The sequence below is a fragment of the Nomia melanderi genome, chromosome 6 (genome assembly GCF_051020985.1).
Source record: "Nomia melanderi isolate GNS246 chromosome 6, iyNomMela1, whole genome shotgun sequence".
Classification (NCBI taxonomy): domain Eukaryota; kingdom Metazoa; phylum Arthropoda; class Insecta; order Hymenoptera; family Halictidae; genus Nomia; species Nomia melanderi.
The window spans coordinates 2983968-3006787 of NC_135004.1; the positions used below are offsets into that span (position 1 = coordinate 2983968).

At 40.2% G+C, this 22820-nt stretch overlaps 1 protein-coding gene across 1 annotated transcript in view; it reads right to left on the reverse strand.

The window, feature by feature from the left end:
- Nucleotides 1-6417: 6417 nt before the first annotated feature.
- LOC116427033 (uncharacterized) overlaps nucleotides 6418-22820 on the reverse strand; it is a 50459-nt gene continuing 34056 nt past the window's right edge. The window contains exon 8 of the mRNA XM_031976880.2: nucleotides 6418-21949. Coding sequence (XP_031832740.1) covers nucleotides 21946-21949 — 4 coding nt within the window. The 3' untranslated portion in view covers nucleotides 6418-21945. The remainder of the gene's footprint in view (nucleotides 21950-22820) is intronic.

Here is a 22820-nt window from a genome sequence, read left to right on the forward strand (position 1 = left end):
GCGGTTCAAATCTCTTGCCTTTCTATAAGATCGCCGTGTGACGTCTGCAATCTAAAACTTGTTCGACCCTGTAATTGCCTGTAACGCGTCCCGTGCATCGCATAAATGTTCATGGACCAGCCTGAAACTCCTTGATTGTTGGAGATCCACGGTAGTTTCGACGACGTTCTGATAGATATTAACGTTGACGTTGACGCATCCATTTTTTCAATATCGATTTTTAAAAATGAAATGAAAATGTACTGCTACTAGGAAGCATTCAATATGATTTTTGCTAGTTCGTTTAAGAAAACAGTATAACGGTTATAGTCCTCATATTTCAATATATAAACAAAAATTCGGGTCGAAATTCAATATTATTTTGAGTATCCATTGTTTATCATTTCTTTAATTGTTTTCTGTCATTTAAATCTCTCCATGCTTAGTTTTCTTACAAAATTGATAAGAGAATTTGAAATATAAATAATAATAGATAATAAATAGATAAATACATAATATTTACTAAAGTTAGCTAATGATATAATAATTATCTATATTAATTATACATTAATTATTTAATGACTTTTTTCTACGTGATTTCATCTTTTTACTCGTCAACTTTTCCATTTCCCTGTTGTGATGAAACGTACCGAACTAACATTTTTTAAAAGAACGTTCAGCAACTGGTAACTGGATGCCGTGATAACGGAAACTTTGTTTTGCGAGGTCGCCATTTGGCGACGCGTCAACGTTTGCGCTGCACGGTCTCGTACCGACGATGATCCGGGCGATTAAGCGTGCAAGCGATTCTGCGAGTGAATCGTTTACAACGGTGCTCGACTTTCCCTGACCTTGACCCGGTCAGAAATATCATCGAATAATAAATAAATTTCCATAATCTATTTCGCTGAGTTCACAGCATCCATAGGATATTATAAACCTCGCCGTTTCGTTCAATTAATCTGCGCCCCAACGCATCAACGGCTTTGTAAAAGCAATCGCGCTGATAATCGAGCAACAGAGAACCTAATGATCTTCACAAGAGACTCTATCAGCGAGGTTTCAATATTCGAATTTGAAGAAAATCTCACATGATTAACGCAGCTTTTAATTTTTCGATAGTTGATGCGTTTACTATATGAGAGAAAATATTCATTAGCAATCAGCTTGTCATCGACGAAATCATTTACCTTCGAGACAATGTCCAAGACTAAAGATGTTGATTTCGTACACCGTCTACAACAGAAGCTAAGTCGTATCTACTCTAATAGAAACTTGAAACATTTAATTGCTTGAAAATCGAAGTTAAATTGTACACCATTCGTTTCTCTCTAACTGCTGCGACGTAACCTTCACCCTTTGAGTGCCAGGGGAAATTTTCATACGTTTTCGAGAAATGTCAGACAATTTTAAACACATATTTGGTTTCTGTAAATTTTAAGGGAATAAATAATATTCTTTTCGGTAATTAAAAAATTTACTCGTTTCTTCGTTTCTTCTAGATCAGAAAGCTCTTCTTTTTATAGCTTCTAAATACGTTTAAAAATTATTGGAATCTGTATAATCATTTCAGAAGCCGTTACATTAATTTTCTCAATTCTTGTTTTCTGGACTTAACCGCATTGGCTTCTGAGCAACTCATATATGTATATGAATGTCTGCATACATTGATAGATGTTTCATTTAATTTATCGTTTTACAGTTTTATAATTGATATAATGATATCTATAAAACGTAATAATAATATTCGAAGAAAGCTTGTTTTCAGAAAAAAACTGAGGATTACGCGTCGCACGGTTAAGTGGCTGGAACACTCGCGTCTCTGAGGATTGGCACAACGATGTCCTATCTTGTCCGGTGATTTCCGTAACGGCCGGGCCGCAGGACGGCCGGCAATTACGCATCGAAATTACTTGGCATCGATTCGAGCTGATCCCCGCAATTTTAATTGATCGGCCGCAATAACGTACAGACGTACCGATTAAACGGTCGCCGCGCACAGGCACGCGTGGCTCACCTCGATCGACGACAATTAGCGCCGCCTCTTTTCAGGCATCCGGCCGGCCGTTTCTCCTTTGTGCCCGAGCTCCGTTTTTCTTTTTATCCCTTTCTCTATTTTTTTTTCTTCTTTATTTCCCCCGTCAGGTCATGTGTCACAGGACGAGAGTAGAATTGCCAGCGGCTCCAATGAAATCGTCGGCCTCGTCAAATGTCAACCCCAAAGCGCGGCGGCCACTCGAGTTACTCGAAAGGGAAATACGAGTCTCACACGGAGCGAACTAGCTGCCGTCGTAAACTTCCTTTGCCACTCGTTCCGTATCGCTCGCGACAGATAAAAATTCGTGTTCCCCAGAGCAACGCGAAACAGTAGCGAAATATATGGATAAACGATGGGGACTGTTAACAACGGCTTATCTACTTGTTTCGATCAATTTCGAAACTTTTCGATAACAGCGGAAGATCGACAAGTGATTTTTTACTTTCTGATCGTAATTATTTTTAAAATATGCATAAACATGTCGTATATTGGTACTGTGTAAAGAAATAAATAAGATTTGTAGGTTTCTATGCTACAGGAAATAGTGTTAAATTTCAAGAATTTTAATTGCAATTACTAGAATCTATGAGTCAAGCGGGGACAGCTAATTTTTCCAAGATCTTTTACTAGATATAAAAGTCTCCAATTAAGCTCACGGCGGAGTTCTCTCAGAGATATTTTAGATAAGCTTGATTGAAGTTGGTCGCAGGAATGTCACTTCCAATTTGCAAGAATGCATTTTCAAGAAAATGGGAAAGGCAAAGAAGAGCGGTTCCATTGAAATTGAAAATTAAATGTGAATTGAAATTTTCTAATTCAAACCCTAACATGGTTGAAGCTCGTGTATTTATCTATAAACCTTCCTTCCAATTCTCATGATTATTGTTTTAAAACATACTTTCACAGTCCATCAGAACAGAACTAAAAATTTGATTTTCCACGTTTCGTTACATAAACGGCACTCTATGTGTCACAGACCAGATTCAATTTCAAATACCGTTGAAACTTCCACGAAGTAATCAATATACAGATTTCTATCAAACAGGATTGTCTTCGAAGAGAAGTTTCCGATTCCAGAAGTCCGTCGGCGGTCGATGCCTGGACGCGATGGCGATTCGGCGCTGCTCCCTGGAGAAAAGAAGTTGGGAAACAGTGGTAGTTTCAGGGGTTTTCGCTACAAGCGGAAGGAATAAAAATTCAAATTACATAGAAGTAATAGGAGAATGTTCCCGGATAGACCGGAGAAGAAACGGGTAGGTGAAACGCGCGACGAGGGAGGAATACGTTTCGCGAGAATGCGCTGACCTTGAGATCCGAAGCCACGCTTGGCTCCATCGGGGTAGTTTTTCTTCGAATAATGGACCTACAATTCCGCGATAGTTTTAGAACGATGGAATAAAATTTATCTGGCAAATAGGGGATGAACCAGCGATTTAGGAAAATATGCGCACGCAGAGGTGTTTAAAAAGGTCCACGAATGAAAGCTTCAAGAGTTAAACTGATATAAAAATTAGCATTAAGAATCGAAAATCAATGTGAACTACGTTAATCTCGTAAACGTAGCACGTCGAAATTTTTCTGCTTCCACTTTTAGTTCTCGTTTTCTATTTTCAAGGTGTCCATTGATACAGGAATGAAAAGCCATAAAATGGACTTAACAAAAAATCATTTTGACAGGAAATTCATTTTTCTCGTTGTCCAAAAGGGTGTTACACGTTTGAACTTTCACGTTGAAAGTTTTACGAGTGCAGCGATAAGCGACAGGTTTTTAACCGTGATAACGATGCGTAGCTCGCAACCCGCTTTTGCGCGTATTTTCCGGCAACTATTGGCATCCGAGTTGGTAATCCGCTTACTCGACTCGGTAAAATACCGCGAAAGGAATTTAAGCGTCTTACGATGGGTTTGAAAGAATTCGCAAGTCGTCGGGGAGGAAGTTTCACGGAAGCATCGAAGCCTGTTCGACGCCCACGTGGAATTATTTTGCTTGCGGCGCACGGCACTCTGTCGAATTGTTTAGTGAGGCTGTGCAACAACAAAATATTCGACTGTTTATGAAGCACATTGCACAACTGAGTATCTGTTTATTTCTTTCTACCGTATGTTTTTTCTAGATACTGTAGTTAATGTTACTGTGCAGTTAGATACGTACGTCTAATGGTGTCACCTTGAACTGACCGTGAACTGAAACGTGAACCGACATTGAGCTCACCATGAGCTTTAAAATATCAAGATACACGTAGAACTAATTCTCATCAATTTAGAAGCACGAGTAAATACGTTTACTGGTGTTATAGTAAATTATAATAAATCAAATTTGTAAAAGAATTCTTAGTCCAATTTCTTTGCTCCTTGGAACGATTAAGATGATTATTTCACTTATTAAATTATCATTTTCGGGAAATAAAAAGATGAATAATTAGTTGGTAATTGATCTGAAAATATTGCTGAATGCACGTCTATCATATGAAGAGCCCTTTGAGCGATCAATTCATATTTTCATATTTTCATTCATTATTGGACTGCTTTCATACGATGAGATATTTTCGTTTACTTTGAATGACCATTTCTATACGAATCCGCTATTTTCTTCCGTTTATCATATTTTCGCGGCAACAATTCAGTGTTTCCCTCGATGGCTATGTTTCTATCGCCGGTTCGTTGAATATTTTTCAACAGTATCGCAGAAAGTTCACGAAAACGCGCGAGACGAAGGGCCCAACGAACTTTTCCTTCATCTCGGCTCGCTTCCTTCCGTTTTCTAGTTTTTTTTCCGCGTGAGTGCTTCCGGCAATATGTCCCAGCGCGTATTTACATTTAGATTGAATTCCGTATTTGCCAGGACAACTACGTAACAGCCCCTCGAATAACCTGATCCACGGTTCGACGGAAATCAGGTACTTTCTCCGTTTCGGCGGACTCTCTATCTTTCGGGGATGGACTCGGGGAGACTTATAAAATTTGAATGTGGATCGCGTGATTTGTGCTGCACCCGTTATCTCGTTTGCATAAGCCGAGGAAATAGGAAGAGATTTATTTTTATTTGAGACTCTGCGTTATTACACAATATATCTATCGTTGTAATTTCATGTAAGTGGGTGGAATAAGATTATCGCACCGGTTCTAAAGATATTTATTGATTATAAAATTGAATAGGCAGGAAAGCACTGTTCTTCCTGAAATATCGTGCAATTTTTGATAGTACCTTTGTAACATTTTTTATAGATGACTGTACGGTTAGGAATACTTTTTCTTTTATCCTTTGCATGGACAGTTGAAACGTTCGTGATTGTTGAAGTGTCAGCGTTGAAGTGATAGTAGTGGGCAAATTACTTGTCCAAATTTTAGTCTTTTGACCAGTGCGTCTGATTGCTCGTTCAAATCTACGGCGGCAAATCCGACAAATCAGCTTTTCCGTTTAATGGTGGCTCGGTTCATTAGGAGGATACGACGCTCCTCGAAAATTCAATGCGAATTCGACGAGACCGTGTGCCCGCCAAAGCGAACGTTCCCAGCTGCACCGTATTCCCAGTCGCAATTAAAAACCGTATCATTTACACACCGTTCCATGCTTCTATTTCTGTGTTTCATTCAATTTCGAGCTTCAAAGTAGAGAATTTTCCAGAAAAAAGGAAAACAGAAAAAAATACCTACCTTTGACGGTCTCCCAGTGCTTCAGTGGTATACAAGACGTTGTCCAAATAAGCGACGAGCACCAGAAATAGTCTTCGTATTCAAAGATTCCAATAAAAATGTTTCATTTGATTAAACAGTACCATGTTAGACTCAAGTACCATTTATATGGAAAACGAAATTATATCGAGATGTACAAAAAATCATTGTACGGAAAGGATTTATATATCTTAATTATTCAAAAACTTAAAGGGGCAACTTTAAAACTTGTTAAAATATTCAAATATGCAAGAAATAAATTCCACTGTTCCGACCCGTTACACGAGGCGGCGTTCTTAATTAAACCAACTAACATTCTCTACCGTTTACATTTATTACAAGCACTCATTTCCGTGTAAATCGGCTTAATCCGACGGCATTGGAATTTCAAAGTAATTTATTGCTGTTTTTAAATGGCTAGGTAAAAACAAGCAACGTTTTCTCAGATTACTCGTGCACGATAACCGTTACAATGTAAATTTAACCCCGTTAAAAAAATGCGCGCATCTTGATGAGGTGTTCCTGCCTCCGCGGGACTTTTCAACTTTCGAGTCTTTGAGTAATAACAGTCTGCTCATTAAATACTCGGAATTGCTCGTGCAACGGGTTGACCGCGGCGGGGTCGAAGAGCGGAAACCGGGAAATGGACGACGATTTGGCAAAGGGCGGGTTTCTCCTCTGCGAAAGCTGGTTGAGGTTTTGGGGATGAAAAAGTCGCACGCTCGACGTACACCATGTAGACACTTTTTATTTCCAGTACTCGGTGGTTACATTACAAATGGATTACAATATGAGTCCACCATGCCTGCTTACAATCGTTTCTCATCCGACTCTCGCACTCAACCGTAATGCGCACAATTCATAAATCTCTCGCGCTATAAATCGCTCGTTTAATTCTACAATTGTGTGGACGCCAGGCGCTCGCACGGGAAACGACCCGTAAACGATCCGACGAGCTCGTCAACGTTCAAAAGTATTTGAAGAAATGACTCTCTCGATACGGAAATCTGTTGGTCACTTGTAAACGTACAGAAAACGTAAACGTTGGAACAATTGACGAGGATGTCATCATTCATGCTGCAACATGCTTAATGGAACGCTTTTATTTTAACTTAATCAACCTTTTAGATTAACGATCTGTATTAACCTGTGAAATAAAATTCAAATTTGAAATATATATTTAAATTTAAAAATTAAATATCAAATTAAAGTTAAAATTTTAGTTTCAGTTTAAATTTAAGAATGATTTTTAACTGATTAAACGAGAACGATGAATCAGTGTACGCAATCATATGATTTTATCAATTATCGGCATATTCCATAAGTTACGGAGAAATAATATTTATGAAATTTAAAATTCGTCAAATCGAAATGTAAACGGTGTTAATAAGAAGAGTAGAAAGTGATCGTATAAGGTAGTGGTTTGTTCGAGTATGTTAAAGAAGTTAATTATTAGAGTCTATTGACTGTACTCAATGCGAGAATTACTCCGAGACATCTAGTGCCTTTATAGGACACATACTGAAGCTTCAAGCATTGTTCCATCTGTATTCGGAACGCACAGACAACAGACAATTATGGATTGTCAAGCACAGTCGACAAGCACGATTGATCCTCTATGGGTCTCTTAACGATGCGTGCATCGGCGCTGCTCGATTAGTTCCACGTATCTTTTTCGTCGGTGCCCGTACGAGATACAAAACATGCCCCGACATTCTTCTCGATTCTCTCCCGCTTCTCCTCGTCTCCTTTTCTCGCTTCTGTTCACATTTAATGGATGGCCGTGTGCATACGAATGTCGCGTCTCGCGTGTGATGCTTCTCAATGAATCGCGTTGTTGCTCGATTCAACGATCGCGCTGAAATGACGTATCGTTTTATAATTATTGTACACGTCGTTACCGAAATTTCAATTATTCTACCATTATTTCGAACTATTGAATTATTTATCAAAACTTGAAATTTGAGAAACACGTTACTAAAATTACCAATGTTTAAAGATACCAATAATTAACTAACAATTTTTCACTGTGAACTGGTAAGAACAGTAAAACGTGAAGCAGCAGTTCGAAGCTTTTAGACGATAGTGTACTACTTCTGAGGTGAACAGGAACTAAATTGGCCGTACAAATGAAATCATATTTGATCCATTAATGTTGCCGCTTCTAGGACACTCGATCAGCTCTGGTAACTACACGATTAATTGAGAGACATTATGAATGGAATGCGCCCAAAGGATCCTATCGCGTTCCCCTTTGATTAGCAGCCAGAATAGACGGCGGCGCTATATAGGTCCCGTTAGTGAGGTATACAGAATAGTTCGAAGGCAATTGAATTGAACAAAACATGTCGCGCGATAAACTCCCGCTGTTGCCGTTGTACCTGGCGACTTGCCGAGCCCCGCTGCCTGTTACGTGCAGATAATACGCTGGGATTCACCGGTGAATTTATTCCAAACGACGAGCAATCGCGGCACTTCCGACTACTTTGAAACAGTCACCGGTTGTGACCAATGCTCGACTTCCGTTCCAACTAGGTAAACTTGTTCGGTTGATACCGTGACATTGACATTGATAATTACAATATATGCCGGTAAAGCTGCATTACCACACGCAATTGAAATCCAAATTTATCAAAGTGTAAGATATTTCGAAATATAAAAAACAGAATTAATGGAGAATAAAATTTGCAAGCAGTATATACTTGTTCATTACATCGAAAATGTTCGTACTTTAAAATAGTGAAATTTCTATGGTGACCTGAATTTTCTTCTAGAAGGCTAAACAATCTAATAAACCAAATACTATAAATATTTCCTAGTAAAAAAGGTGTCGAAAAATAACCAAAGAGTAAACTGCTAACAGTAGATAAAACAAAATAAGAAATCTCTCGAATTATGTCACAACGTTGTTCCACGAAGAATGAACGCTGAAGAAAATTCGCCGTAGATCTCGGTCACAGAAACGGGCTAACATCCAGTGTCAATTATCTGGTAGGAGTTCCCCTTATCAACCCCGTGGAATCAATCAGGTTCCCAGGTGCTCCCCTTTTCATCACGCGACGTTCTTAATAATGTCATCAAAATAAACCGCTAGAAAGTTTGCAGCGTGGTGCTGTTTTTATGAGAAACCGAGAGAAAAAGGAAGAAAAACCGGCCTCGTTCCTGGCACGAAAGCCAGGTTCGCGGGGTCGAACTCGATCGGGACTGACGTAATCGGTGGTCAAGGGGTGCACGATCCTGTGTCACGTATGTAATGGTAGAACGGAACAATGGGTCGCGACCGGTCCGTCAATTCCCGATGGGACGCGAGAGGATATTGCGCGCATCCCTTGCACGTGTCACGTGGCTTCGGCGGAACTTCCGGAACACGCGAGAGAGCCGTTTCGAGAAAATTTCCTCACGTTCGGCCAGTCGCGTTCTTTTCGCTGCCGTCGCGACGCAGCACGCGCGGAAACTGCGATCGATACACATTTACCGTCAAAGTTCGGTGTAGGTGGCTGGAAAAGTTGCGAGCGTATTTCCCGAGAATTCTCGCGCTTTCACCGCATACGCCGGCTATCACGTGACACGACTTCCCCATCTGGGGTCGGGGTTCGTCCTGCATCGGAACGAATTCGCACTCGTCGATGCTTCACGGGGTTTATAGAAAATAAAACACGTATTTTCTCTGGTTCGATGATGCACGTCGAACCCACCATAAGTCGGTAGTCGGCGTGTGCAACGGCGCGACTGTTCGATCGTGCATAGTGTTCGATTTGTAGTAAGTGTTTCAAGGAGTGATTCTGCGAATCGAGATAAGACGAAAATGAATTTGAGACAAGGTAGAATATTGTTTTAGATTCAGATCGAATAAGATTAAAACAAGAGTCCCAGCAGTGTGATAGTCGAGTTGTTATCTGTCTATTACTCGGTACACTTGACGCGTGAATTTACATCATACGCGGTATATTGGTGAACGGAATTTGAAGAAATTTTGAATAATTTGAAAAGAAATTAATATAATGTAGTCATTTGTTATCTTCGTCCTACTTCGGTTCATCGAATCAACCGATCTCGAAATATTTACTATGGGTACACCTTGTATAACGACCGAGCTTATCGTCACTCCGAACGCGAGATTCCAAAGTACAATTTCTAATCAGCTATTTTACGGTGACGCCTTCTCGCCCGACACGGCACCGAGTCTTTATTAAATTACGTAACACGTTCTTTCGTTTATTATTAAAACTTTATCGCCTGCAGGATTACAATATAGTTGCTACACGTATAAATTTCCTTTTAGCCGCGCACATGCGTTAGTAGTTCCCTTAAATGTTATTTTAACGTTTGTACAGTGTCCTGCGACGCGTGTCGGGCTCAAAGGTTTGATCACGCGCGGAGAAGTTCCTACGTGCTATGAGGACAACGCTTTGTGGCTTCTAGAAAAATAATTCGCGGTGTGAATGTCCTGGACGTTTTACCAGTCGTTGCAACGTTACGAAATCTCGCGTGTCTCGAGCGAGGATGACGCGCGGCCGACGCTCGTTGATTAAAGCTGCGGTTACGCTGGATGCTTATTCAGGTGAATCGTCGTTCTAACGAACTTAATATGTTTACTACTAACATTTATTTCAGTAGCAATTCTCACAGTTGCAATATTCCATGAAATGAAACGCATCGTCTTTGTGAAAATATAAATATATATATATATGTATATAAAAGAACTTGAAATTAATCATTTCTCGAAATAAATTACAATTTTGAATAAAAATATGAACGAATGTATTTTACATTTCCTCAAGCAAAATGCAGAATGTTGGACTTTATAAATACGTGACGTTGTTATATAGCAAACGTGTCAATGCGTCAAAGCGTTCAAACATGCATACAAATGCCTGAGAGTATGTACACTGCCATTTTCACATGTTCATTCTTCAGAATGTCAGTTCGAACGAATACGCATCCGGTGCAAGAGCAGCCAAATTCAGTCCGTGCGGGACCGATGCGATGCGATGATTTCGAAGATGCGCGATCATGTTCTGAGCTGTACGTCACGGGGAAGCGGTGTGTTGTGTTCCGAACGCGAGAAGAAGAATGTGCGGCCGGTGATGCGATCGATGCGCCAATAGTGAATCGTAAGCTATGATTGGACCCTCGGAAATGTCGTCATAGACCAGTGCTGGGTAAAATGTTATTTCAAATGGTAAATAGCTTATTTCATGTTAATATTCATGTATAACCTTTAAAATGAAGTATCTTATTCGCTGGAATCGGTTTTTAAAGTATTACAGTGTTCCCACCGTAACATCGCGCTGCATTGAACCCGTTAGCGTCACATTTGTAACTTGATACTTCGAGAAAGAGGAATATCGACAAATGTCGGCCACTAACGACGAAGATGAAATAGTTTCTACTACTCTCTAGCGTCTCGCCGAACCTTTACCGCTTCGTGAAGTTACGGAGGGAATATTGTGTTGTTTGAAGGATAATGAGAACATTTTTGCTTTAATTTTAAGTATACTTGTTGTTTCGCTGGATTGATCCTTTGTTCACGAAGTGTTTGAATTAAAAATAAATTTGTTTCGTCGGGTATTATGATTTTACACGTCATAGTACCGTTTATAAACTCAGTGTACTTTTAATACAAGATTTTATCTGTCTTCACCGACGCGGGTGACGTCGAGATTAGTATTTGGCTCGATTCGTCGCGTGTATGGGTCGTCTCGGGCAGCTCGGAAAAATGGAAACTCACCGTTGGACATTATTATTTCTTTGTGAACGAATATCGTCGAATAGACGACAGGAAGTTACGCTGATTTGCAAAGGTAGAATGCTTTGGCAGAAAGTCTGCTTCCGGTAGATAGTTTTCAAATACAAGCAATCAACGAGGTTTTCATTGGATGAAACCGTTAATCGAAATAAAAATTGCCCAACACTGCCGCTAGGTTGATAGCTACAACGCGATGCAGCCCGCGATTCTATGTTTTCCGTCTGATAGGACTTATTTAATCACATTACCTCATTGCGCAGTGGTGTAGATCAATGGATTTAATAATACTTCCGTATAAACTTTCAACCATAAAACAAATTGGCATGAAGTTTCCATTGCAAACATTTAAAAACAATCAGTGTATTCCGAAGGGAAAAATGTTTGTTTTTTAGCGAAACATGTTATCTTCGGAAAGAACTATTTGCTAAATTGTATCAATTATATTAATCAATTCGGTAGACGTCGAATCGGGAAGTTAAATTTTGTAGCGAAATGTCACTGAACTCTTCGGTCCAGACCACCGTGCGTCTTTTGGAACGAGTTAATCCCAAGAGACGAGAAATCGTATTAGGGGACGTCAGTTTCTTCTACGAATTGAGTGGATCAGGAAATTTCGCTAATAAACGGGAACATATCGAACGGCGATATTAACGAGAAACTGAATGTATACACGTGTGACTTGATTCCACTTGAATGGTCTCACGAGCAATGCCGAGTCGAAGCTCATGCTCGAAAAGTTATCTGATTAACGCGTCGATAAACCGTAACAACAGAAAGTTTGGAAGCAGCACCCCGTATAAAACGTTTTCTTTGGATTTTGCCGTTTCTTGGGACGTTTATTCAATATCGAAAACGCTATTACGAGAGATTACTTAAAAGCATTTTCCATGTTTAATTTTAGATAGATTAATGTAACCGGTGATCGATTTTAGCTGAGGGATTTAAGCTAGTACCTAGACATGTTAGGCGAACGACCCAGTTATTGGATATATAAAATCGTGATCGCTTAGAAACCCATACTTTTGTCTATCACCTACAGCTACTTGTTAGATTCTATAATTTCTATTTTCTTCTTCTAGTTTAATGATTAAATGTGTCGGAAAATATGCAGCTTCACTTGTCACTTTCGGTGTAACAAAATAAACGCTGAAGTTCATACGAGTTCACGTTTTCACCGAAAAATTTCAAGAAACCGTCGTTTATTGAGTATAATTCAACATCCACTGTGATTAAATTCAATAAATTCACGATAAAGTAAAAGTTTTTTTACATAGTTCGATGGAAGCTTGCATTCCGTTCATTTCTCGATAATTTTCATGTTTCGAATTAATCAAATCCCGCAGTCGTAATAGACGCCAGCATCAGATAATATTTTCAAATTGTAGATGCGACGGAAATCAGAAAGTATTGTATTATAGTATCATGAAAGTAAGTATTCAAATTTAAGTGTCCTTTGTTTCGTGAAACTTGCTGCCACTTTTAAATTTAGAGATTATATTCAGCCATGATAACATATCATTAGATTCTACATTCGATAGAAACGAAAATTACGGTAAGGTACGGCATTGCACGATGCAATTGCATTCACCGTAAGGGGATAACGTTCCAAATTTATAGAAGATCTGTGCCATAATACCCGCCGCCTCTTCCGAGCAATCCATCGATAGCGCACTCGAGTCAATCGCGTATTGAAATCGAGTCCCGAATTCGTATTATCCCATATGATCCCCCGCGTCAATCGATGCCATTCGCGTCGCGCGTAGTTGAGTATTGTTTTCTGTTTTTTTATTCGAAAAACTGCACAGTGAACTGAAAAGAAGAGGGCAAACCGTTTCCTCGTTGTCCTACATTGACAGAGGAAAATTAATAGGCGCCCACCGTTGTCTAGGAATCGTGGACACGTTTCCTACGTTTACAAACGTTTTTTTCGTTTTCGCGCTCGCGGCAATCGTAGGAATTAACGTTTCAACGACCGGCACTCCTATCATTGCGAGTAACTGAACAGCGAAACCTACCTAATCGCTATTCATTTGTTAAAATAACGAGTTATCCTATGTCCCCTAGAAGTCTACGTTTCATGAGTTAATTAAGAGGTACTTGATTCCGAATTACTAAAAATTCATGATCCTTCATTCCGTTCAATTCCATGTGAAATATTCAGAATTATGATTCTATATATTTCCAAATTATTATCGTTAGATCGAGGATCTTTATATATAGTACTCTAATAAATAGCTTTGGAAGATAAAGGGTAAATCCTTCTGGGTAAGCAAAACGTTCACGGTTTGTCGAAGCTTTAGTGTTTAAGATTTCCTTTAGAAATGCTTAGCAGATGCCAAGAAGTGTTTCTGTAGTTCTGTTCTGTTCTGTAATTCCGTAAACGAATTGAAATGACTTGTTACTATGCAGCTACGAAGGAAACAAGATGTTCTAGATCGCCGATTGGTGTTCACGGTCGATGAAGTGTTAGCGGTCGCCTTCGAACGATATCACACAAAAGTACGCGCAGTGTTCCGTGAACGGAGGCCGCCGTGTCCCAAGAGGTACCCTTTTTTTTGTCGACGCCGATTTCGCGCACAGTGTGTCAGTCATTCACGTTCTGAGCGCGGTCGATCGCGAGGTATACACCGGAACGACGCGATTCGTGCTAGTTCGCGGCGGAACGGTGCAAACCGCGTGTAGAAAAATGTAATCAATGTATGCAATGGGTTTTATCGTCGCTGTGAACAGCGTTGGGAGCCACCACTGTCTAATCGTCGAGGGTTGTACGCGGTGTCAGTGGAATGTCAGGTATAGAATTATGCCAAGTAACATGATGACCGCTTTTATGAAACGCTGAATCATTTAATCGAGCGGTTAAGGCTTTCCTTGACATTTTTCAGAAACAATCAACCGAATTGTTACGCGTTTGCACTATGATCGTTTCTATGAATATAAATTGATGTGAATCAATTAATATAGACGCTATATAAGTAATAAAGTAATAGGATTTAAAATAAATTTTGCAAATATAAATTGTTATGAGCCAATTATTGCAAAATGTAGATAAGAAAAGTAATGACTAAAGGATCTTGCTCGAAAGCTGATTTACTGTATCTGGTTTATTCAAGTGAAAATCGAATAGAAATTCGAATAGAAATTCCGATGAATACGCAAATATTGCGGAAGAAATTGATTTTCGTTTGTCTGACTCCCATGGCTATTTTCGGTGGCGAAACAGGGAAACGCTCGATCGTGTTAGGAGGGTGAATGCTACATTAAAGCCTGTACCACAATTTGTGACGTAGTGCGTGAAAATAATCCTATCATCTACTAATTACGACGCGATATCTCTAAACGCACTTCACGCATCTCGGAAATGTCTTAATTATATGATACTTTATAATATTACGTATGGGACATGCATACGTGTACAGACATTCGAACGTACGGTCATTTACACACACGCACACGTGTATATGAGTTATAGATTTACTATGATGCATATGTACAGGTACGCGAATTTAATTAGCCATAGAACAGTCAGTTAATCACCGGTAAACTCAATAACTGATCGTTAGAGTAAGTACCGCACCTTTTAGTCGCTAGACGGTGGATTTTGTGCATTCACAATACACACGACTGCTTAAGACCTGTCGTCGGTTTCGTAGAAAGCTAAATAAAATTGAATTTCAACACTCATGAAAATTCTATAAAATGGGAATAATTTGTTTGACGAAATCGAAAGTGAAAAATCAACGTTTAAAACGATTGTTTTTCTTTTACCTGGCCGTTCTAATTGACTTGAGTTTATATAAAATTATAAAAATAATTTCCAAATATTAACCCTTTGCATTCCGCTGTCCCCTCTCAGGGGACATCGTAATTCTAGCATACCACTCGGATGTTCCCTCTCAAGGGACATTAAAGTTTATTAGTGATTACGGGGAATTAAGTTATTTCAGCGCAACTTTTTGAGACATGCACGTGTCCCTGAAGTTTTCTCTTGAAATGGCACAAGAAATCAAATCAAAATATAGTAAAATTACTGAGATATATAAAAAAAATGTCAGCGGGTTTTGTGTCAGAAGAGAACGTGAGAAGCGTGTTCACGACGGTCCGAGCACTTCTCGGCGCCACTTGAAAAGGGCGATAAGGAGAGTTTGTAGAATATTTATATTTATAAATATAAATAAACAAATTTAAAACTGGAGGAAAAGATTTTCAAAGATAGCGATAGCGATGAAAGTGATACGGAAGAACGGTTTATCACACTGTACAAAATTATAAATAATAAAATATTGATTTTTTTGCAAATATACATTCCTTGATGTCAACCGATTCATATAAGTCCAATATCATTATAATACGTTACTTGGTTCCAAAACAACACTAAATAATATGCGGGTCCGTAAATGCACGTTTCTGACGCGAAGGCGCGCTGAGTAGCTGGTAGCCAACGTCCAGAATGGTTCGGAGTGCAAAGGGTTAATAAAACTTTCATGAGATAAATGTACAAAAATTAAGTTCCAGATGTCAATGAAACTTTTATACAATAAAAGTATAAAAATTAATTTCCAAATATTACATTCAAGTAGTATAATTTGTTAATGCAGTGAGTTCGTATTCTATTGTAAAAGGTTCAGATCCAAATTTATACAAATTAGACCGTATGATCGTGTGTGCGCAGAAACCTCCACGATCCAGCGATCGCAAAGTAAATGAAGAAGTTCCGCGGGCCAATAATGAGCAGCCACTACCCGTCGTCGCGTGTTATTCAATTAAGTAGATCGAACGCTATCAAACGATTCATAGTATAAAAATAAATAAGCTCTCTATTCTATATAAATCCAACGAGACGTTAACATTCGATATATCAACAGAATTGTTAATTCTTACGACTAACCGAGGGATGACCGCGATCCGTTGAAAGGAAACGACGAGATTCGACGCCGTTATCCGACCACAAGACACGATTTCCCTTTCTCGACTATCGGGAGATATTTTTGTATGTGTGTATACGCTAACATCCGGTTCATCGGCCACTGGGACTCGTGGAAACGTCGCTTAATTCAATTTTCCGTGTTTCGCGTCTTGCCCCGACCAAAAATTTCGAGGCCGTGATCTGTTCGACGCGCAAAAATATTTTTCCCCGAATATTGTCATTCCGATAGGATATCGGAATTTCGTAGGTTCACTCGACTGTCGATTCCATGCGACTAGTCGAACGCCAGGCTACAAAACCCGATTAAATTGTCTCCCCATTTATCCGAATCTGTGCTCCCATCGCAAAATTAGATACCAATTATTTTCTGGTTCAAAGAATTGTGATCGAAATAAATGGAAAATGGGGAAAAAATGGAAGTTATAAGAAGAAAATGAAAGTGGAAAAATCTAATGAAATTCGTAGAATTCCGATGGTCCTTTTGAAAATACCTTCGAAGGCTTAATTTTCTTTCGCAGAACATTTCTGACGTTTTCCATTTTCGTGTATTTTCCCCAATTATCTCTCGATCGACAGAAAATAAACTACAAACGGATGGAGGGTATAAAAGGAACGGTGCATTCAACCGAAATGCCCGATTGAATGACAATCGAGAAACTGATGAGCGATTAATTTTAGAGGAAACAACGTTTCCACGGATTTAGAGAAAACAACGTTTCCGTTAGTATTTTCCGGGAAATGGCCGAACTGGATCGCCGGCTCCGATCCGAAATTCAGCAGATGCTGCGATGCACACGTGTATCATTCACGCGCCCATGCACACCCTCGCGCACGCGCTCACGCACGGCCATGAACGGCGATAATGATAACACAAATAGCTAATTGGTTCAGGAATAGCCCGAACGCTACTAAACGTAAGTAAGTGCATGCATCTAATGAAATGTAGCTTCGCCGCTACTGGAATCATCAGTTTCGTTGATCGTTCAACGCGATTTTCTGCTGCGAAAGGTTCGATGGTTGTGTTCGTGCTGGATGGTGCGCGTCCCGCCGCGGCGGTAATGGCGCAACGAAATCAATGAAACGAAGAAACAAGTTTTCTACGTGGGCCGTTCAATAAACGCTGGGAATTCCTTTGTTAAATTTCGATCCATCTCGACGACATTGTATTTCTCTAATCGCGATTAGTTCAAAACATTAGGCTCCCGAGTAACTTCCTACTTAATTCTCTGCTGAATTTCTACACTCATTTTACTCATATAAAAAACACGTAATAAAGTCATGTTAATATCATTCTAATTCAACGTACGTCACGTATTTGATAGATTCGTTCTCTTTTCGCCAGTTAACCCTTTGCGCTCGGAAGTTTTCCACTAGAAATATCCAACGTTTTCTAATGACATGTAAACGATATTCTCGGAAACTTACTAATGAGAAAGCATATAGTTAAGGAACAAACTTATTTCATTTCAGAACTCCACGTATCGATGCATTATACAAAGTTTGATATGTAGACGATAATCTTTTCCAGACAAATGACGAGAGTCGCCTTAGGAGTGCAAAGAGTTAATCCACAAAAACCCGAATTGCTGTCTGAATAATATTCATAGACAGTTGTCAGGCAGCAGTAGAAATCTTGAAAGTTTTACGTAAATTCTCTCGATATAAAGTGTGCGCCATGAAAATGTTGGAAAACGTAGAAAAATATAGGATCGTCGATAATGAATACAAATTTTCTCGGTGCATTCGCGCAGTACTCAAGTCTAGACCAGTGAGACAGTGTCCCGTTGCTTCGCCCGCTAGTGACACGAACAGATCAACCCCTCGAACGGCACATTAACCATTCGAGATTCATCGATGGAAATCGAAATTCGCACATTCACCAATCCAGACTTTGCTGTACACATTGAACAACCCACGTATATCGAGTAGGTTGATTCCCGTGATTGCAGTTTGAGCGTTCGGTGACGAAATATGCGGTGATCCTGCTGTGGACAGACAGTGTACCCGATGTCCTTTCTACGGGAGATTCGCTTTCGGACCGTATCCATACACCGATCGCCGTTTTCCCATAACGATTTCGCGATTTTGAACCCGGGAGAAGTTCGAACGTGTTCTTCTTCGAATCCTGAACCACCGAACATCACGTGCGAAATCATACGTTGCCCACCCTTACCCTAGGAAGTCGCTCTCAAAGATTACACGAGACACACCTGAAAAGTCACCGCGAAAAGTCCTACAAAGTTCCCCAATGAAAATGGCAATCTCCGCAGTCAGGTCCCTTTTATCGTGTTTGTAAGTATTCGTCGCGAACAAATCTCTGGTTGTTACTCTCCTTTGTCCGTAGCGTACAACAGTCCTCGCTTAACAGACGCGTAGTTTCCTCTGGTAATTGGTTTATTTGTTCCGGATCCTTCCCTCTGTTTTATTTATCTTCGCTGTTTCTTATTTCAGCGATACAAACGAGGGAAACAATAACTGGTGATTCCCAAAAATTTCTATAATTTATTGTGTAAAATATCAATTGCGACCAATCATTTTTGGAATATTCTAGAAGAGAATATCGATTAAATTGCATAGATATTGATTAAATGATAATGGGCACGAACCTCTTATTATTTTTTCACGATTTTGAGCATTTTCCTTTAACCACGTGTCTCTTAATATGTTTTCAAGTGCTACAGACAATTCATTATCGTTCTTTGAACCAATATTAAGCAAGGACCACTGTACTTACTAACACACCTACGACTTATCTATCACGCGAAACGGTTGTCACGAAACGTTCGACTTTATCCTCTTGTGTCTCGTTACCCCCTTGATTTACTGTCATTATATTTGTACTTCGTTTCGTAAGCGGTTCGCACACGTGACTGATGTTTCACGAGTTTATTCTCGTGGATACGTTTTATCACGGTGCACCGGACATCGCTGACCAGCCGCTCGGCTTCACAACAGTTTCGCACACGAACTTCGATTATACAAGAAAAATTCACGTTCCTCGTCGCGAGACCGAGCCGATTCGATGTTGACGTCGATGTCTCGCGATTGAAGCGTGTTCCATCTTGGGGAGGAAACAGTTGGGGCTCGAGATCCTGCCGATCTCTTTTGACTAACACTAAACGAACGCAATCGCCGCGGACAAGTTCGTCCAGACGAAGACGGTTCACACACATTTTACATTGATAAAATGGACACACGATACGGACTGGTTACACCTACTGGAATGGACGATATAATATGGACCCGTGTTCGAATCACCGCGCAATCGTGGACGTCGGACGCGCAATTGGCCGGAGAAGCTAACCGACAATGTTATACAATTATGAACGGATCGGTACATATGAAATTGCCGATTGTGCAGATCCAGTTTCAGCGTTTGAAACAAAGATACGACAATAATGATTGTTAAAGTTGGTTCGTAAAAAAAAACGGAAGAAATATTTGTACAATGAGAAGTGGCAATTTCATATGCATTAAGTTAATGATAATCTTGTAACGTTCTTCACGGTTTCATACATTTGATACTACGAGAGTTATTCAATCAAAGACGAATTCGTATTCGAGAACCTGCAAGGAAATTGTTACTAACGTATCTGTATCTTCCGTAGCTTTTTCAATATATAGATGAATTGATGATATAACAAGGTAGTCTATATGTGTAATCTACGAGTTATTTCCAAGATATATTATCAGAGAGTAAAAGACAAATTCAATTTTAAAGGCGCGGTCGTTTAAAGTCTACACAAACATTTAAAAATCGATGTTACCATATCTACACATCAAAGATAAAGTGATTGCAGAAAGTACTTCAATTCCTAGTCGAAAGTGACTTTGCCGTACTAGGATTAAAACCGTGACACGCGATGCGATATTCAGAAAACCAATGTATCTTCGTTATGTTCTCTTCCCTTAGCTATCCTATGAAATGTATACATCGAATTTCAATGAAAGTGCCAGAACTTCGAGTAACAGTTCGCGAAAAGAAACGGCGGTATCGATCCAAAAGAAAATCGGAATTATTTATATCGAAGAAATTTAATAAAGCGGAGTGGTTCTACTGCGGCCAAGTTGCGCAGCCCGACGAACTTTCCACGCGAACGTAAACTCAACCCGATGACCTGCGGCAAGTGAGAGACTTCCAGTTCCCTGAACGCGTTCCGTGCTTCGTGTGCTCCCAGAAAATGCCTGCCGATTCCGTTCTCTCATTGGTCGATTCACCCCCGTTAACGATTAATTTAACATACAAGTGTACACGTATTTATATATTTACATATAGAATATATGTTTCAGTTAAAGTTGCCGCGAAATACAGTTTGTGACAAACTGATTTAATTGACAAAGGTCATTCCCTCCCCTGGCCAGTGTGGCCGCTGACGATCCGTTGCGCCGTAATAGCGCGCGTTCACCTAAACCGAGCGAATAATCGAGAACTGCCATTTTGTGTATCCTCCCGCGCGACATGATTCCACCTTCCCCTCGTCCTATCCGGAACGAAGAACGATACGCTTGCCTTGCTCTTAAAATAGTTTACAGACAAACACATCCAGAATTAAGCTTGAAAATTGGATCAGATTGATTATCATAGTTACAATCTCCACGGACAATAAACGACTTGACATCAGACATAAACGCAGAACATCGTCTTGATTTGACACCGATAACAACGAGGCGCGCGTTCTGTCACCTCGATCTTTAAGAGGGACATGCACAACAAACATCAAGGTTTCACACTGATCGAAAATAACTCGGTCTTTCAAATGAATCGAGTGATCGGACTGCAGAGCTATGTAAGACATCTATGGAAATCAAGGTCAATGGGGAATAACGCCACCTAGAAGTTGTTCTTTTTCTAGAGCTCTTGCGTTATTTAGCTCGAGCAACGTTCTTGTTTAAAAGTATTTGGACTGTAAGAAACGCGATATGTCAGACAAAATTCGTACGTGCCGTGCGACTTTTGTCCGACTTCGTGTCGACGTGAATTTAGATTTCTTCAGTTTTAATCGGCCAGCTGTCTAGTATTCTCGCCGCGGATGTGAGTTAGTTTTTATAGTTTTCTTAAGAGGTTACGCAATCTAGGATCGAAAAAGAAGGAATGAAGAATATATGGTTGCGTTTGGAATGTTTTTGAAAAATGGCAGTTGTATGATACGTAAAAATACGAGTTTCATCAGAGACGATTGTTAAGTGTAGGATTGCTGGGAATAAAGTAGATGGGTGTTAAATGAACGCTTTGAAAACGATTACACGAAATTTTAGTCGACCCGTTCGTCTTCCACAGATCTTTAGTGCCGATTTTGGAAACAATGCGTCGGTAATTACATTTTTTTTGTCGGAAAATAGGTTTTCTTATCTGCCTAGATGTACGTTACCCCTTAAATTTCTGGATCCTCATCCGCGAAGTCTCTTTCTCATCGGATTTTCGGTGCCCGTGATCACATTATCATGATGCGGAATCCAACTGGTCATCAGTATGTCCTCGTATGTGACCGTCTTACGACTGTGTCCTTCATTGCAACTGTTTTCCCTTGTTTGCATTAATTCGTCACCGGATATCACTGTTGTTTCTTGGATGAGTCTTCGTGGTTACCTGTGTTCACAGAAGAACTCTATAAAGCCATGATTGATCTCGAACATTCGTGTAGAACGAGTGAATTGTGAATCGTCGGATTTATATGGACGGTCGTGGTAAATACTATCCCATGAACACCGTGTATCCCTGCTGGCGAACGTGAGAAAAACAATGGAACATCTCTGCTACACTGATAGCCATAAAAAGCAACAAATACCTTACATAAGAACGCTAATAAAGTCATCGCAGCCGACGACTAATATCAAACTTTATTACTCTCTCATTTTCTTCCATAAACCATGAACAATAAAAATGATCCCAGCTTTCTACATTGTTTTTGAGGTGTATCAGAAATCTAGAGGAATCGTTTCACGTTGCTCTCGCGTGAATGTTGTGTCCATCATTCAACGTGGACACCCGAACGTAGCTGATGTCGGGTCGTTAAGCGTCAAGGGCAGACGTTTCCCGGGTGGAGATGAAATAAAAGGTTGCCCTTTCACCTGGTGGTCGGCTTTCCCTCGTGATCACGAATGTTCAGATGAAATGTGACCCGCCGTTGCACGCGGCCCGATAACAATCGGCGCGAACGGAAACCGGTCGATGCTGGAAACGGGCCGGTTCGCGGACGCTTGGCGTGCGTGTCCCGTGATTCTTTCTGCCGGTCCCGAGGCGATCACGCGACCCGGTTCGCCGGGAGATAGGAGGAAACGAGAGGAACGGAAAAACCTGACGGTTCCCTCCCACACGGTGGCACGCGAGACCCGGACACGGGTGAACGCGTTTCGTTCATCGGCGCAGCGATACGCGGCGCACCGTATTTATGATTGTTCCGCGGCGGCACGCGACCAAATTCGTTGACCTACTATTTTACACGTAAATACGTGCACGT